General features: G+C 43.3%; 1 protein-coding gene across 4 annotated transcripts; it reads right to left on the minus strand.

The window, feature by feature from the left end:
* Positions 1-1,993: 1,993 nt before the first annotated feature.
* On the minus strand, positions 1,994-14,201 carry LOC124119707 (putative 2'-deoxynucleoside 5'-phosphate N-hydrolase 1). 4 transcript variants are annotated; one of them, XM_046482308.2, is made up of 6 exons: positions 13,911-14,040; positions 10,461-10,600; positions 8,489-8,554; positions 5,448-5,558; positions 3,873-3,976; positions 1,994-2,255 (listed from the first exon to the last, which is right to left on the minus strand). In XM_046482308.2, exons 1-6 carry the CDS (start codon positions 13,928-13,930, stop codon positions 2,241-2,243), a joined length of 456 nt encoding a protein of 151 aa, XP_046338264.2. In that variant the 5' UTR covers positions 13,931-14,040; the 3' UTR covers positions 1,994-2,240. The 4 variants fall into 4 exon arrangements, with proteins under 4 accessions (XP_046338264.2, XP_046338266.2, XP_046338265.2 ...); XM_046482310.2 differs by lacking the exon at positions 13,911-14,040 and adding an exon at positions 14,136-14,201 and having other exon boundaries at positions 1,995-2,255; XM_046482309.2 differs by lacking the exon at positions 13,911-14,040 and adding an exon at positions 13,815-13,904 and having other exon boundaries at positions 1,995-2,255.
* Between the last annotated feature and the right edge of the window lie 4,697 nt (positions 14,202-18,898).

Here is an 18,898-nt window from a genome sequence, read left to right on the forward strand (position 1 = left end):
CGGATAGTGTGCGTGCCATCAATGCTGACAACGGCTAGTGTGCGTTCCATCCATGCTGACAACGGCTAGTGTGCGTTCCATCCATGCTGACAACGGCGAGTGTGTGTTCAATCAACGCTAAAACGGCTAGTGCGCGTTGCTGACAACAGGTGCGTGTGTTTCATCAACACATACCGTATGTACCATGCATGCAGACAACGGTGCGTGTGTTTCATCAACACATACCATACATGCAGACAACAGGTGCGTGTGTTTCATCAACACATACCACATGTACCATGCATGCAGACAATAGGTGCGTGTGTTTCATCAACACATACCATGCATGCTGACAACAGGTGCGTGTGTTTCATCAACACATACCATGCATGCAGACAACAGGTGCGTGTGTTTCATCAACACATACCATGCATGCTAACAACAGGTGCGTGTGTTTCATCAACACATACCACATGTACCATGCATGCTGACAACAGGTGTGAGTGTTTCATCAACACACACAAACATGCTGAATACAAGTTCGTGTGTTTCATCAACACATACCATGCATGCTGACAACAGGTGCGCGTGTTTCATCAACACATACCGTGTATGCAGACAACAGGTGCGTGTGTTTCATCAACACATACCATGCATGCTGACTACAGGTGCGTGTGTTTCATCAACACATACCATGCATTTTGACTACAGGTGCGTGTGTTTCATCAACACATACCGTGTATGCAGACAACAGGTGCGTGTGTTTCATCAACACATACCATGCATTTTGACAACAGGTGCGTGTGTTTCATCAACACATACCATGCATGCTAAGAACAGGTGCGTGTGTTTCATCAACACATACCGTGTATGCAGACAACAGGTGCGTGTGTTTCATCAACACATACCATGCATGCAGACAACATGTGCGTGTGTTTCATCAACACATACCATGTATGCTGACAACATGTGCGTGTGTTTCATCAACACATACCATGCATGCTGACAACAGTTTCGTGTGTTTCATCAACACATACCATGCATGCTGAAAACAGGTGCGTGTGTTTCATAAACACATACCATGCATGCTGACTACAGGTGCGTGTTTCATCAACACATGCCATGCATGCTGACTACATGTGCGTGTGTTTCATCAACACATACCATGCATGCTGACAACAGGTGCGTGTGTTTCATCAACACATACCATGCATTTTGACAACAGGTGCGTGTGTTTCATCAACACATACCGTGTATGCAGACAACATGTGCGTGTGTTTCATCAACACATACCATGCATGCTGACAACATGTGCGTGTGTTTCATCAACACATACCATGCATGCTGACAACAGGTGCGTGTGTTTCATAAACACATACCATGCATGCTGACTACAGGTGCGTGTTTCATCAACACATGCCATGCATGCTGACTACATGTGCATGTGTTTCATCAACACATACCATGCATGCTGAAAACAGGTGCGTGTGTATCATCAACACATACCATGCATGCTGACAACAGTTTCGTGTGTTTCATCAAGACATACCATGCATGCTGACAACAGTGCCGTGTGTTTCATTAACACATACCATACATTTTGACAACAGGTGTGAGTGTTTCATCAACACATACCATGCATGCAGACAACAGGTGCGCAAGATTTACATGTATATAGCTAAGATTGAAAGTGAGTAGATTTCAACCGACATACGACCATTGCAACAATGTAATTTGGTCAAGTGGGTAATACTATGTTTTTACACTACTTTTGCAATATTCCAACACTATCACGACCGGGGACACCAGAAATGGGCCTCACACATTGTACACATGTTGGGAATCGAACCTGGGTCTTCGGAGTGGCGAGCGAACGCTTTGACCATAAGATTACCCTGCTGCCCATTTGGTAGTGGTTAGAGCGTGTGAAGTAGTATGTGTATCGATTGTTTGGAGTACTCGACATGGCTGCTGTACATGCATGGCGACATTGTCTTCCACATTTCAATATTTATTCACACATCACAAATTCACAACAGTACACCGACACTTGTTTTTACACAATATATAAGCAACTACTTACTTAACAAGGGGGCTATGACAAATTATGATATTACAAATTATGATAAAAAAAACTTAGTAAATCTTGCTTTAACTTAATGGAAATGAATTGTTTAGAAATATTACTCCTTCTTATCGTCATAAAACACCAAATAGATGATCGAAACAGTGTTTGGGGGAGCTCAGAAACAATATTGTAATCAGCTGTTTTCAGTCTGAAAAGAAATATAAGACACATTAAAAACAAACACCTATACATATTTTTTCACATGATTTATGTCCCAAGAGACGACATGAAGTAATTATCGACTGTATTAGAAAAGTGAATGAGTTTGGTTTAACGCTGCTTTTAACAGTATTCCAGTTACATCGTGGCGTGTCAGCTTAATGTGGGAGGAAAGCTCGAAGTGATGCAGGTCTCAGACGTTTACCACTTCGGTGAAACCCACGAGCACGGGTATGGTGCTGACAAACCTAGAAACATAATCGGGATTCGAACCCACAATCATAGGATCCTGGCGTGCCCAAGGAACGCAACTCTGCACAGCGAATCGCGGCGCCTTAGACGACTGGGCCACCCGTGCCCCCGTATTAGAAAAGAAGATACATAACTTTACCCTAACACTACCCACTTTACGTGTAGGGGGGTGAACTAGTCCTATGTCCTGCCGCTCTTCCCTTCACACCCTGGGGCGGTCGGGTAGCCTACTGGTTAAAGCGTTCGCTCGCCACGCCGAAGACCAGGGTTCGATTCCCGACATGGGTACAATGTGTGAAGCCCATTTCTGGTGTCCCCCGCCGTGATATTGCTGGAATTTTGCTAAAAGCGGCGTAAAACCATACTCACTCACTCACTCACTCCCTTAACACCCTAGGATAAGTCATCTTCCCCAGGCAAAGGAGTTAACTGACCAGTGGAAACTGGGCTTTTATAGTCAGTTAACTCCCTTGCCTCGGGAAGAGGGCCCTAGTGAATGAATGGTGTTATTGTATTCATTCACGAGGGACAGATAATCCATACTTCCGAGTTTCAAGTTGGTTTTTCAATACATTACCCATGCGCTTTTAAGATTTGTTTGTTTTTTTGTTTGTTTTTTAACGCCTCACTCAACAGTATTCCAGCTATATGACGGCGGTCTGTAAGTAATCGAGTCTGGACCAGACAATCCAGTGATTGACAACATGAGCATCAATCAATCCACATAATTGGGATCGATGACATGCATCAACCAAGTCAGCGAGCCTCACTACCCGACCCCGTTAGTCGCCTCTTACGACAAGCATAGTCGCCTTTTACGGCAAGCATTGGTTGCTGAAGACCTATTCTACCCCGGATCATCACTGGCATTACTTTAAGATAGATAATGAAGAACAAACGTTCGAAATGTCAACCCTCCCAACCCTACAGAGATGACGTAATGGAATCAATCTGTGACGTCTTGAACAATGGATGACGTCACATCGAATTTTCTCAACAATGAAGCACTGTGACGTCATTTGGCTTCAATAAACCAATCAACATTTAGAATCGCTAAGTTGCACATGCGCAAATATCGGAGAGTGATTTCACACGATCATCCTACCCATATGTGTAAAATCACTCAAATCTCCCTGATCACGCTTCTAGGTTTGTCAGCACTCGCGCTTGCAGGTTTCAACGTAGTGGTAAGCGTCACAGGCTTGCACCATTGTTTTGTCTGTTGTTTAACGCCGCGCTCAGCAATATTCCAGCTATATGACGGCGGTCTGTAAATAATCGAGTCGGGAATATTGCTGAGTTCGGCGTTAAACAAAAAAAACAAAAAAACAAGTCATACATGTACTGAACTTACCACTGAGAAGAATTCGGCAAGAATAGCTGGCAGCTGGTCCTCGCAGTACTCCTTGAACACAACCGTTGTGCCATCAGCGGCACCCGCCACCATCTTGGAACATTCTGACACGAGGAAAAACACACAGAATACCGGATGTCAGTTTTTTTTTGTGTGTAAGCGATCGTCAGAAATATTACAGCCATATGACGGAGGTGTAAATAAATATGTGTGGGCCAGACAATCAAGTGATTTTACGACAGACGATCTAGTGATCGTGAGCAATTCTGACCCAGGTCACTACGAGGATGGTTTTGGTTGTTTGTTTGTTGTTTAACCGCGCATTCAGTATATATTCCAGCTCTATGACGGCGGTCTGTAAATAATCGAGTCTGGGCCAGACGATCCAGTGACTGACATCATGAGCATCGATCCACGCAATTGGGATCAATGCCATGCATCAACCAAGTCAGCGAGCCTGACCACCCGATCCCGTTAGTCGCCTTTTACGACAAGCATAGTCACCTTTTACGGCAAGCATGGGTTGCTGAAGACCTATTCTTCATGGGTCCCCAACGATGATATCTGAAAGTAACGAAGTCGGCAGGCCGACGTTGTGATCCCAGTGCAGCAGAAATTAACAATGTCGCGATCACGTTCTTAGCTAATTTCGGATATAACGAACTGCCTTATGAATTCTTTTCTGAGATTGCGAAATCGCATCCACCCGAAGCGCTCATTATATGACCAACATCCTCCTCAGTATGAAGACTTATTCCACTGTTTACTGGTTGTGTAGTGTATTGGTGTGTTGAAAAAGTAAGTGCATGAAATAATAAATGTCTTGGTTGTCACCCAAACCAAAGATTGGTTTGGTAGATTAGTTTGTTGTTTAACGCCACACTCAGCAAAATTCCAGGTATATGACGGCGGTCTGTAAATAATCGAGTCTGGACCAGACAATCCAGTGATTAATATCATAAGCATCGAACCACGGAATTGGGATCAATGACATGTATCAACCAAGTCAGTGAGCCTGACCACCCGATCCCGTTAGTCGCCTTTAACGACAAGCATAGTCACCTTTTACGGCAAGCATGGGTTGCTGAAGACCTATTCTACCCCGGAATCTTAACGGGTCCAAAAGAGAGACAATACAAATACTATCACATGACTGTTTTCAATGAAATGGGAGCAGTGGGGTACCCTAGTGTTCAAAGTTAAAGTGTTCACTCCGGTTCGTTTCCCCACAAGGGTAGAATGTCAGTGAAGCTCATTTCTGGTGTCCCCAGTCGTGATATTGCTGGAATAATGTTGACTAATGTCTAATCCAGTCTGGAGCAGGTAAACCAGTGGTCGATGGCATGAGCAATGATCCACATCGTTGGGCACAATGACGCACTATCTGTCAGATGACCGTACTGATACATTGGCTTACGATAGCCTTAGCGCTAAGATCGCTTTGTGCAAGTGGGCCATTGTTACAACCCGTTCCTCCTTATTAGACAACCCTTACACGAAATCACGGGACACTGGGGATAATTTTGTTACCCTGATTTCTCAAGGGCGAATGCAAAGTGAAAGATGACTCCTTACTTTTACCAGTTTCGGGACGAAATAAAATGAGAACCCTTTTGTCCATAGCAACGGCCCTCCCTATCTCGTATCCCACTCCGAGTGACGCTTGCGTGACTTCCACAATGAGGGCTGTAAAAGGAGTGAGTGGCATTAGAACGAAAAACGGAAATGTTAATGCCCAAATGGATGTTCACACGTTCCTCTGTCGCAAAATCAAGGCCATCTCTCTCTAAAGCCCCATTCACATGGACACTTTTACACTCTTACGTGAGTATATATACTTACATAAGTTAATCTACTTATGGTGGCATGTAAACGCATTTGCTTACGTGAGTAAATATACTCCAGGAGTAAAGAGACATGAGTAAAAGTATATTTGCTACACCTGATGAGGTCTAGTAAAAGTATATTTACTCATAAGTATAAATGCTCCTGGAGCAAGCCAGTAAATTGTCATGGCCACCTTGTGATCCAGCTCCAATGGTTCCCTCACATACATTTCCTGTGCAGGAAAATACGGCTGTAGTTCCTTGTAAAGAACATAAAATGTTTCGCGTGTCATTATCGATCCACAGTTTATCATCAAATGATCGTTTGACGACATTGTTCCACCAGTGTTGAGAACGTTCTCTCTTCCACAGTTCTCTTTCCTTGCATAATCCTAAGACTAATCCCATACTAAGAAAGTATGGAAAGTCTCTCTTTCGCCTCTGGTTGACTATCTTCGACAGCGACATGGCCTCAAATGTTCCACCAGTGTTGAGAACGTTCTCTCTTCCACAGTTCTCTTTCCTGGCATAATCCTAAGACTAATCCCATACTAAGAAAGTATGGAAAGTCTCTCTTTCGCCTCTGGTTGACTATCTTCGACAGCGACATGGCCTCAAATGATAAAAGTCCACAATTTATTTATGAAATGATGTTTACTTCTGCCTTGCATAAACTTCATGTGAACGCAATGTAAATATACTTTTGCTTACATGAGTAAATATACTCCATGAGTAAATTTGCTTACATGAGTAAATTTTGTCCATGTGAATGGGGCTTTAAGTTTCCTTCAAAAACAAAATCATTACAGAGGACGTGTGTTTTGCCCTGTCACTGCATAAAGTTGAGTCCATTGCAGGACAGAGTTGATTGTGGGTAGGAATTCCGGGTTCATATGACGTCATCTGGGGCGTGGTGGCATATACGACAATGCAAATTCTGAACAATATACAACATACATTTCTGCCACGAATTTAGAAAATACGAGAATACGGGTTATCTGTGAATTAATTAGCCAAACCTTTGCGACATTATTTCACCAGTGATGAATACTTCACAATACCGAGTTGTAAAGAGGTCATAATTAACCCACAGATATTTAATACCCCGTTCACATGCGCCTCTAAACATATGTGTGTATATGTGCATACGTGTGTAGAAATACATATACGTGGGTATACTTGGCATGTGAATATGTGTGTATATTTACACCAGGGGAAAATTTGCATCATGTCTGGAGCAGGTGCAAATGTAAATGTAACTTTGCACTGTGTGTACATGTTGCAATGTTGCCAACTTTTATGCGTATATACAGAGTTGAGCGGACGGTGTTTTCTTTTGGTTTCAAGGAGTCAAAACTTTGTGTACAAAATAAATCAAACACATGTTGCTTCACGCGAAAATTTTCGGTGAAGTAACTCTCTTCTCATTCAACTTTGATTGCAAAACAACCTGTTTTGTGTTGAAAGTCGTGAACAGACTGACGAATATGTGTGCCTTACACAATTTACATACTTTATTTACACACCTTAGATGCTTTTCGTGTGAACGCAGAGTAAATTTACATATACGTCCGTATAGTTACGCATGTGTAAAATTACTGACGTTATTAGACCGCCTCCGTGGTCTAGTGGTAGAGCGTCCGCCCGGAGAGCGGAAGGTGCGGAGTTCGATCCCCGTCCGCGTCATACCAAAAGACGTTAAAAGATGGTACTTGTTGTTACCCTGTCTGGCGCTCGGCATTAAAGGGGTAAAACCAGGACTTATCGGCTCGGAGTCAGTATACTGTGTCTGAGTGGGGTATTCATGTTAAACTGCGGCATGGTATCTCAGTGAGCTAGCACTATAAATCGGCATCAGTCCGACTAGTACAAGCAGCCACACACACACGTGCATGCACGTCGCTATATAAGTGCAATAATCTTGTACGCGATGTTAAACCTCCATTCACCCCACCTCACCTACTTACGTAAATGTTGTGCATGTGAACGGGGTATAAGAAAACGTAGACATGACGTGGGGGTTACCCAGACAAATGAAGACTCACCTGCACAAATAAATTTTTGGAAATCTCATCACACACAATCTTCTTATGATTCTATCGATCATGGATGACGTCATCTTTAGTTATTTGTGACAATGTACAATGCATTTATATGACGACACGTTGCGAAGGAACGCTTCGCAGGCAATCAAAACAATGTAAAAATGGGTGTCAAGTGAAACTTATTGAAACTTATTTCCCTGACTAATAAACCTCCAGTGACGTCATCCTATTGTTCGCCAGTCGGGTTAAATCTCATAAACAGAGATGTTATAATATTCCCAGGATTTTGTATAATGTACCCGGGATTTTATTAGAACAACTTCCGTTTATATTGTAATATTTTGATGATTCTCGCAAGACAATTATTTTGCATTTGAATATAATGTAATGAAATATAAAAGGCAACTGTTTTCTTAAATAAATATGCCCGCGGATCGAACTAACAACCTTCGTATCTGAAGCCCAGTGAGTGTACCACAAGGCTACATACGCAATGCTTTTAAGAATGTCTTTTTCAAGTACCGCACGCCAGCAACAGATATTTTACGCCCGTTTCCCGAAGTTCATGGACAGTATGTTTGAAACTGTCATGTTGACGTACCTCGGGTTTATCCCTTGGATTCGGGTTTTAAATATCATAAACACCCTCTGACGTGTTTTATCCTACGCCCGTGCCGCTGTGGGAAATATAAGGCATTCGTTTCATAACGTGTTACAGTGCAAATATAACCTACAGGTATATTACCATCGCATTCCTTCAGCCAAGCAATGTCTCGGTCGTGATTAACTTTCGGTGCCAGATCCTTCTCCTCTGCAAACAATGAAGATTGTAGGATGCAATATGTGAACATATAAACCTACTGACTGTTTGTGTAACTCGATAGGGAGTTTTTGAAAATGTGGTAACACCTCGTAGGGGGTATTACAACGATTGTAACACCAATCATTGTAAACCCTTGATAGAACAAAAACTACGAACAGCCTACGAGACGCACGTGCAGATTTCGTGCCATTGCGAGACGCACGTGCAGATTTCGCACCGTTGCGAAACCCACGTGCTGAGGTCACCGGTTTCACTGAACCGAGTTCACGACTGCAGGCGATATTTCATCTCCGATACAGGTTAAACATTTGGGAGTTTTATTCGATTATTTAATTAAAAACGTTGCCTATGCGATGAGTCGGTTTATAAGTTGGACAAACCATGTCTCCTCGAGATTACTAGAGATTGTAAACCCTCACATTCGGGAACGTCCCTCATGTGAGGGTTTACAATTTCTAGTAATCCCTCGGAGACATGGTTTCTCCTACACATAACATGATCGTAATATTTACCGGTGTAGATTGAATTGCACTGAGAGGGAGATTAACAACAGAAATGAGATGCTTGCACGTGTTACGTTAGAGAGTCATTATGAAGTCTACAACGGTTATGCGATGCGGTTGTATTTGACACGGTATCACGCTACATGATTCATATCAATGAGTATGACTCAATATGACGCCTCACTCAACAATATTCCAGCTATATGACGGCGGTCTGTAAATAATCGAGTCTGGACCAGACAATCCAGTGATTGACATCAGGAGCATCGATCCACATAATTGGGATATCTTCTTTGATAGGCATTTAGAAGTTGGAGTGCTAAGTAAGTATTAATTAATTGTAATAAAGAAGTTGTTCATCAATAAATTTTTATCCTTACTTAATTGGGATACAATGACATGCATCAACCAAGTCAGCGAGCCTGACCCCGATCCCGTTATTCGCCTCTTGCCCCAAGCATAGTCGCCTTTAACGACAAGCATGGGATGCTGAAGACCTATTCTAACACGGATCTTCTAAGGTCGTATGTATTCAAATATCAACTCGTACATTTTCAGCAATAGTTATTGTCCTTGCAACAAGATACTTAACAATGAATGAGAAAGTGGATAAATATTGTTCCCCGCAACAATCATAAATATTCTAGCTATGTCATGGTATCCCGCATATAATCGAATCTGGACCAAGCAAACTAGTGGTTGATAGCATGAGCAACGCTCTCTGCCATAAGGGGAAATTAATTAAACCAAACAGTGAACTAAGTTACACACAGTTTAACCCCCGAATCCTAATCTGAGTCGGTTCTTACGATGACAAAGAACTGCTGCCAATCTCATTAAAATCAGATCTTAGTTCTCGCTATCGCTAAACAACGATCTGAGGACATCCCTTTTCGGGTCACGTCAGACCGACCTTGCGCAAATTTTGACCGACCAATGGAAAGACTGACAAGAAGTCAACATTAGCCAATCAGAAGGCAGCTTTCTCGTGCTTTACGGCACTAATTTCGAATCGGCGACTACGCTTCGAAACATATTTTGACAAATTCTCGATTAAAAATTTGAAACCTGAACAAAAGAACATTCTGGAATGGCAAATATATTGGCTAGATTGTACGTATTCAGTCGTTAAACCCGTAACTATCGTTCGGAATACCCCGTGTTAACATTTTCGAGGTTGCATGATTAGAAATCACATTCCGACTGTCACTTTCATGATCTGGTAAGCGACGCTCTGATTGGTCGGATGAAAGGTCGTTCTGACGTGACCCCTAATGGGATGTCCTCAGATCTTTGTTTAGCGGTAGCGAGAGCTAAGATGTGATTTTAATGAGATTGAACTGCTGCGTGCAGGGCAACAATGCTGAAATTACACATGTTGAAGAAGTTACTTTCTATGGCATCTTGGTCGCCGACATATTTGGTAAGGACACTGCCATAGGCCTCGAGCTGGGCAATGATCCTGGCATAGAGGGTGCAGTCCTGTCTCCCCGCACTGATGCTGCCGCCGAAGTACAGTTTCCTCATTGTGCTGAAAAAGTCAGTGAGTAAGTGAGTGAGTATGGCGGTCTGTAAATAATCGAGTCTGGACCAGACAATCCAATTAATGAAATCATGAGTATCGATCCACGCGATCATGCGATGCATCAACCAAGTCAGCGAGCCTGACCACTCGGACCCGTTGGTAGCCTCATACAACAAGCATAGTCGCCTTTTACAGCAAGCATGGGTTGCTGAATACCTATTCTACCCCGGATCACAGGTCGGGTTTAATGACGCTTTTAGGTATCATAGCGGGTCAGCTTAAGGAAAGCCCAAATCAATAGTGGCTCCAGACGTTTACTTATTTGGAGAAACCCTCAAAATTGACCGACCAAGAATAATAATGATGGCGAATCTGGAATTCCCTGTGGTCCAGTGTCATTTACATCATTGGTGGTTTAGTGTCCTTGTCATCCTCGGTGTACCAATGCTCTTGACATCCTCTTTGGTCAAGTGGCCTTGACATCCTCTTTGGTCCAGCGTCCTTGACAACATCGTTGGTTTAGTGTCCTTGACAACATCGTTGTTTCAGTGTCCTTGACAACATCGTTGTTCCAATGCTCTTGACATCCTCCTTGGTCCAGTGTCGTTGACAACATCGTTGTTTCAGTGTCCTTGACAACATCGTTGTTCCAATGCTCTTGACATCCTTCTTGGTCCAGTGTCGTTGACAACATCGTTGTTTCAGTGTCCTTGACAACATCGTTGTTCCAATGCTCTTGACATCCTTCTTGGTCCAGTGTCGTTGACAACATCGGCGGTTCGGTGTATTTGACAACATCGGCGATTCAGTGTCCTTGACAACATCGTTGTTTCAGTGTTCTTGACATCCTCGGTGATCCAGTGTCCTTGACATCCTCGTGGTCCAGTGTCTATGTCTGATACATAGTCTATGTACAATTAGGATGATTGTTAAATGGTAGAATACTACATGTCATAAAATCGAGTTGCCGGACAGGTCAAGCGTTTTTAACTTACTGGGACTGACAGGTTTTCCCACTAAAACTGCGCCAACACAAATGCTCTGTATGTAAAACTGTTTCATCATGTGCATAATCGATACTCTTATTGAAGTGATAAACAGTCCGATAAAGTTGGCATCATGATTCGATAAATATGCAAATATGGGAACTACTTTTATACGTTCCATGCATAGATGATCAATAAATTACTTCCTACGATCCCAACTTGTTTTTGAATGACATTTCCCGATGTGAGAGTGTTTCAGTACACAAACATGGCTTCAAATCAGTCGGCACTATATTATGCATGGGGCGGTCCACTCTGGTACTGTATTCATACGCTATTTCTTAAGTTATTTCAGTGAGAGAAATTAAGCCTTAAACATCGATTATTTTAAGAATGACATTAAATGATACCCTCGTCTGTTTCCCCAGGGTAAATATAATATACTGAACCGTAAAAGAAACGTCACTATGGATAGATATATGAGAAACCTTATTTGTCCAAACACTGTAAACATACTTTGAGACATATTAAAAAGAAGAAACTTGGCAAAACTGATCATCAAGGTTGAAATTAAAGTGTCAAATGTTCTTAAAGTGAAACACAACACTAGTCTCTGAGAAAATGGCATCACAGGTATCTCGTGTGTCCGCCATGTGCAGTGATGAGTGCCGTGCAAAGTCGATACATAGAATGGATGAGGCGGTTGATGAAGAACCTAGGCACTTGAGCCCACACTCTGAGGAACGCCTGACGCAGTTCAGCTGCAGTGGTCGGCCTTCGTCGGACGTCATTCAGCAGTCTTTGAATCTCGTCCTGCAGGTGCTCAATGGGATTTAAATCGAGAATGGGGGCAGGCCGATGCATGGTTCTGATGCCATTCTGCTGGAGGAAGTCTCTTGTTGCTCTCGCACTGTGGGCACGGGCGTTACCATGCTGAAACTCGTGGTTGCGGCGACGTACCAAATGAGGTAAGGCGTGTGGTCTCAAGACTTGATCAATGTACCGAGCTGCTGTGACACCATTGCCTCTCCCTGGACCGATGTTCTGGAAGACCACAGGGCCGAACCTCTGTGCAAGACCAATTCCACCCCACACCATGATGCTCGGACCACCCCGCGAGTCTCTCTCAACAACACAAGCATCCGAATAACGTTCCCACCGGCGTCGCCAGACTCCCTCTCCGCCACCTGCTGTTGAGATACAGTAACGGCTCTCGTCTGAGAAGAGGACTCTTCTCAACTGCTGGTGCTGTGTTGCCCACTGAAGACGGCCCCGGCGATAACCTGGTGTCAGAATGGGTCCTCGGTGTGACCTGTGACAGTGGACGTGTCTGCTCGTCAATCGTCGACGCACGGTGTCCGCACTAATGGGTCGCTGGTGTGTCCCCATGGTCCGTTGAGCAGTTTCCGCGGCAGTAACAAAGCGATTTTGAAGATGCTGTCGTACAATCTGACGATCCTGACGTCGGGTGGTGAGCCTTGATCTTCCACTACGTGATCGGTCATCTGTAGTGTTGGTGGTCTGGTACCGTTGCTGGAGCTTGTATATGGTCCTTCCGTGGACTTAAAATGCATTGGCTACTTGCCGGGCGGTTTGTCCAGCTTGCAATCGTCCAAAGGCTTGGTGTCGCTGATTTCTTGTCAATCTTGGCTTGTGGTAGCAATTCAATAACGAATGAATGTTATCCAATCTGGGTAGATTTTTATAGGGCAAGAAATGGGGGAACGCATGTGTATTTCAATTTGCACGGAACTCACGTGCATCGGGTTACCATGGCCGTTGCCGTGATGCGTTTGGGCGATCGGTTTTATTGTCATCTGCTTTGTTTTTTTATCATCAAATTTCATTTTTCCGGACAAGGTAATATTAAATTTGAGAAACTTTGACATAAATTATCCATATATTCAAATGACAACTTTTCATGCAATGTTACTTGGGGTGGAGTTTCTTTTGGGGTTCAGTATATACGAGGAATAAACAAATATGTAGTTTTGATCCACTAGCTGTTATATTATATTTACGATACGGAAACTGACTCGGCAAATGACCTATTATATACAGGAATCGAAGGCCCCTTGCAATAGATACCACAATACAGTGGATGCAATATACGTGGTGACGAATCAATATGTGTCTAGATGGTCAGGATGACATAGTGGAATTTTACATCGAGATCACGAGTTGATTTGGTTTATGTCATGTCATGGCTATATATATACGCTGTGACCTCTGACCTGCGTGTCGGAGCATCCTGACATGAACCGCTTGACAATAGCGCCGCGTCATGTCGTTAGTTTCACCGAAACAGCGGGTATAAGAAATGTACCCACCTGATAGAGTCATGCGGCATTCACTTCCGGTGACCTGACCTAGAAATGTATGGCGGTAGACAAGAGATAATACATAATGTACTTCAGCCCACGAGGAAGGCAGTATTATGCAGTATCTTTATAGGTCACGTGTCAGACATATTTGTATACAGATAGGTGAGGATTTAAGACAGTTTTGAGCCCTCAAACCTGTTAAAATTCACATGGAGACACAAAATGGGTTACCTTTATGAAGGCTACACGCAATTAGTTGACTACTTCTTCTGAACGAGTGAATGTTGTGTCTCGCTGCAGTGACCAAAATGCCAACTTTATGACGACAGCGGTTAATTTAGAAACAAAGGTGGATGTTTTAAGGAACATTATTACTTTATAGATGACGGGAAATGTTTAAGATTAGAGAGAAAACACACCCCGTCCCGACAATTATGTCATGTTCTTTTGCCCTCCCCATCTACGTACGGATAGATCTTTTTATTAGTCATGGCCCCAGGAGAACGCAAAGTTTCAAAGTAGTTCGTTATCACAAAGTAAAGTCCCCTCGTCATTGACTGTGGATTGATTCATTCAGGTTGTTACTTTCCGTAGGTAATGACGCTGCCCTTCTCCCGAATCCCAAGGCTTGTCATCGAGGCTCCTCTTATTATACGTCCCGAGATAAATCGTTTCTGAGATTGTAGAAAGTCAAGCAAATCCTTTGAGTTTTTAAGAATCCACATAGTGTTAATTCCACTTGTCTAAAATACTTTCTGTGAATATAAAGAGGGTCTTTCCTTGACTGTATTAAGGATTGTGGTTAATGGTTTGAGACATGTGTTACATTTGCAGGACCAAGCGATATATCTCTCGTTTTACGGATGTTGATGGAGCTTTGGAGCTTTGAAAAGTGGAATGGAATGTCTTCAGGTTTTAGTACTGATGCAAGCTTTTGGCATATTTCTTCCTCAGTTAACATACTGACCTTATATGTGGCATCATTTCATAAGTCTCTTATACCAAGTTCTTTGATCAAGACATTAATGTAGTGATGCTTACATATAATGGTCAGGTTACTTGAGACCATGACAGTGGAAACAACTACACAAACTTTCCATGTAGGGCAGCCAGACTTTGGATGACAGCTGGCTGGGACAGAATGGGTTTATTCTAATTCTGTTTCCTCTTTTTCAGGTTGTGCATTCTACAAATGACCAAACAATGAAGACCCGGGTCAAAATAGGTCTTCAGCAACAAATGCTTTCCGTAAAAGCCTTAAAGGGGACTATGCTTGTCCTAAGAGGCGACTGACGGGATCGGGTGGTCAGGCTCGCTGACATGGTTGATGCATGTCATCGTATCCCATTTGCGTAGATCTACGCTCATGTCGTCAATAACTGGATTGTCTGGTCCAGATTGAATTATTTACAGACCGCCGTCTCATAGCTGGAATATTGCTGAATACGGCGCTAAACGACAAACAAACAAACTAAACATCGTGGGACCAGGGTAAGATTTGATCACGATCACTAGATTGTCTGTCGTATAATGGAGCGGTGACCTGCCTGATTACATGTCCTAACCCCGTCGGTCTGGGTCATATCAGTCACTGGATTGTTTGGCCTAAACATGATTATTTACAGATCCGTCATATAGCTGTAATATTGCTGCCGGTCGCTTACAGAAAAAAAAAAAAAAAACCAAACCAAAACCGACATCCGGCATTGTCGACATTCTCTGTGTCTTTCCTCGTGTCAGAATGTTCCAAGATGTTGGCGGGTGCCGCTGATGGCACAACGGTTGTGTTCAAGGAGTACTGCGAGGACCAGCTGTCCTTGCCGAATTCTTCTCAGTGGTAAATGTAGTACATATATGACTATCCTAAGACCATATAGCGATATCTCTGGACTATCAGACCCAAACAGATTAATGAGTAAAGAATTAAACTACATGTCGATTACATTGTAAACTTAATGAATGGTGCGTTTGGTTAAACGCTGCTTTGAACAATGTTTATATAGCTGGAATATTGCTAAGTGCGCAATTAAACAAACAAACAAACCAATGTGAACATCACGCACTGACTTAACACACTCTGAAAGACATGCAACAGGTTTCTCTTCTCTTTGGGCCAAATTTTGGCACATGCTTCGACAGCATCCATTATGATTGTAAAGTTGTGATCCCAATTGGCAGAAGGCTGCGATATTTTGGACCATATTGAATATATGGGGAAGGTTGTTATTGTCCAAAATAGAGACGTTATAACAATAGAGATGAGTCTTGGCTGCCAACTCCACCTTCTGCACAACACGTTCCTACAGTTGAACAACCTTGATGAAATGGTGTTCGTATCGGAAAATAAAAATGCTTGTGGTTCCTGAAATTCGAAATACTGTGGGACATTTTGGGAAATTTATAGCATTTATCCCCTTGTTTCCAAATTTCAAATTCAAGGAATCGGTCTCTGTCTGATTTAGTAGAGTTTGTTTCTGGTTTGACCAAACGTTTCAAAGCCATATTAAGAATTATCCTATCTGGTCGATATTGTGAGATCTTATAGTTTGTAGACCCATCCATCAGCAAAAGTTGCTGGAGTCGTTTAATTTCTTTCAATGACACAGAGTATGGTCTTGTTCTTACTTTGTGCAGTGCCATTGGTTCCCGAAGAAGAGGCGACAAACCTTCCGAATGAATGGTATCATTTGGCCTGCGTTCTTTCTTGTGGGACCGCCTCCGTGGTCTTGTGGTAGAGCGTCCGCCCGGAGAGCGGAAGGTCCAGGGTTCGATCCCGGGCCGCGTCATACAAAAAGACGTTAAAAGATTGTACTTGTTGTTACCCTGTCTGGCGCTCGGCATTAAGGGGCTAAAACAAGGACTGGTCGGCTCGGAGTCAGTATACTGTGTCTGAGTGGGGTATTCATGTTAAACTGCGGCATGGTATCTCAGTGAGCTAGCACTATAAATCGGCATCAGTCCGGACTAGTACAAGCAGCCACACACACACATACACGTGCATGCACGTCGCTATATAAGTGCAATAATCTTGGACGCGACGTTAAACCCAATTTCACCTCACCTCTTTCTTGTGACCATAGATGCGACGACTAAATACATCGCCGGTAGAAAGACTGCCAAAGCCTTATATTTTGTCGCTACATCCGAATGGCATTGCTGTACACAACAGTAGAATCCAATGCATTTCTCAGTACATTCTGTAAGGTATACTGCATTTAAGGCTGGGCTATGGATGCTACATTTTCTCTAATACCCCAAGCCAGTTTTGGATAACATCTGAGCCAAACGGCCCATCCCAGCCCCCTTTAAGACAGGCCGCTTCAAAAACACGACGTAGTACACCCTGATTGTTCTTCACAAGACCATGGAATGTTCACTGTGTCTTCTCCCAGCTGAATGAATGGACGTCACGCTCCAGTAGCGGCTCATTTCTTCATTCACTGAAGTCGGCCATACCGATGGCAAATTCGAGCAACCACAAAGCCACATCGCTTCAGTGAGTGCTTCATGAGGTCGGAAATATAGGTCGACGAAAAACGCGCAAAGGGTCCGATCCTGTACTGTACTGCATCGAGTCCTTCGTTGATCAGAATTAAATCATCAGGAACATCCTCAAAATAAAACTTCCTACCTATCGTAGTAGGTGGGTGAGCGAGTTTGGTCAAATGCCGCTTTGAACAGCATTTCCGCTATATCAGGACGTGTCACCTTGATTTGTGGGGAAAGCCCAATGTGGTGCAGGTGACAGGCGTTTACCACTTTGGTGAAACCCAGGATCACGGTACTGTGCCGACAAACCAAGAAAATACCATCGAGTAAACGTTGTAAATCTCTCAGTGAACTTGATCAGAGCAGCTCGTAGCTATGTCATGACATCAGTAATCGCGCCTGTACCAAACAAGTGGTCGATAGTATGAGCTGCGATTGAAGAGTAAGGTGAATGGAGTTTAACGTGGTTCCAGGTTATTGCACTTATATTACGACTTGCGTGGCTGCTTGTACAAGTCCGGACTGATGCTGGTTTAATAGTGCCAACCCACTGACAAAGTATATGTCCAGCGCCTGGCCAGGTGACAGCAAGTATACTATTTTAACGTATTTTGGATTGTTGCGGTGCGAGATCGACCCCCGACCTTCAGGTCTATCCACTAGACCACGGAGAGACGATTCATGATTTGGTTAAAATAACACCAACAGGCCACCGCGTAAAGCTTTCTCTCAGTTGCCCGTTAAAAGCAATATCCATGATTCATCCGTAATGTGTGTGACCATCCAATCCCTATTTTCGTCGGGTCTTTTGTCAGGACGTCCTTGGGGTCGGGTCCTCGTTGCAACCACCGCCCGAAGACATTCATAGATAGGCTAGATTCCAGTAACCATGATTGTCACAGGTGGCGACTACATGTAGCAGGGGATTGAACCACAAACATTCCTCTCTCCCAGCAGACCACTAGACCACAGAGGCTGTCTGTATTCAATAATATATATAAATATGTGAGGTGAGGTGAGGTGAAATGGGGTTTAACGTCGCGTCCAAGATTGTTGCACTTGTATAGCGACGTGCATGTACGTGTATGTGTGTTTGTGTGGCTGCTTGTACTATTTCGGACTGATGCCGATTTATAGTGCTAGCTCACTGAGTTACCATGCCGCAGTTTAACAGTCAGACACAGTATACTAACCCCGAGCCAACCAGTCCTTGTTTTAGCCCCTTAATGCTGAGCACCAGACAGGGTAACAACAAGTACCATCTTTTAATGTCTTTTGGTATGACACGGTCAGGGATCGAACACCAGACCTTCCGCTCTCTGGGTGGACGCTCTACCACTAGACCATGGAGGTCTATATAAATATGTATTTTAAACAGGTTTCTTGTTCACTCTACAGCATGACATGCGCAAGGAATGAAAACAGGAGCCAATGTCATGTACCATGTATTTTCATTCATTTATTAGCACTTTGTATCAGTATTACTCAGTATTTGGACATTCAAC

The sequence above is a fragment of the Haliotis rufescens genome, unplaced genomic scaffold, assembly GCF_023055435.1.
Source record: "Haliotis rufescens isolate VD_foot unplaced genomic scaffold, xgHalRufe1.0.p SCAF_9, whole genome shotgun sequence".
Classification (NCBI taxonomy): domain Eukaryota; kingdom Metazoa; phylum Mollusca; class Gastropoda; order Lepetellida; family Haliotidae; genus Haliotis; species Haliotis rufescens.

What these genes read in the sequence shown, in the direction of transcription:
- LOC124119707 (XM_046482308.2), bottom strand. Translation starts at nt 13,930, where the DNA reads ATGCCGCATGACTCTATCAG. An exon ending in CGACCAAGATGCCATAGAAA is followed by an intron (nt 8,555 to 10,460) that starts GTAACTTCTTCA and finishes CATTGTTTGCAG; the next exon opens with AGGAGAAGGATCTGGCACCG. An exon ending in TCGTCCCGAAACTGGTAAAA is followed by an intron (nt 3,977 to 5,447) that starts GTAAGGAGTCAT and finishes TCCTCGTGTCAG; the next exon opens with AATGTTCCAAGATGGTGGCG.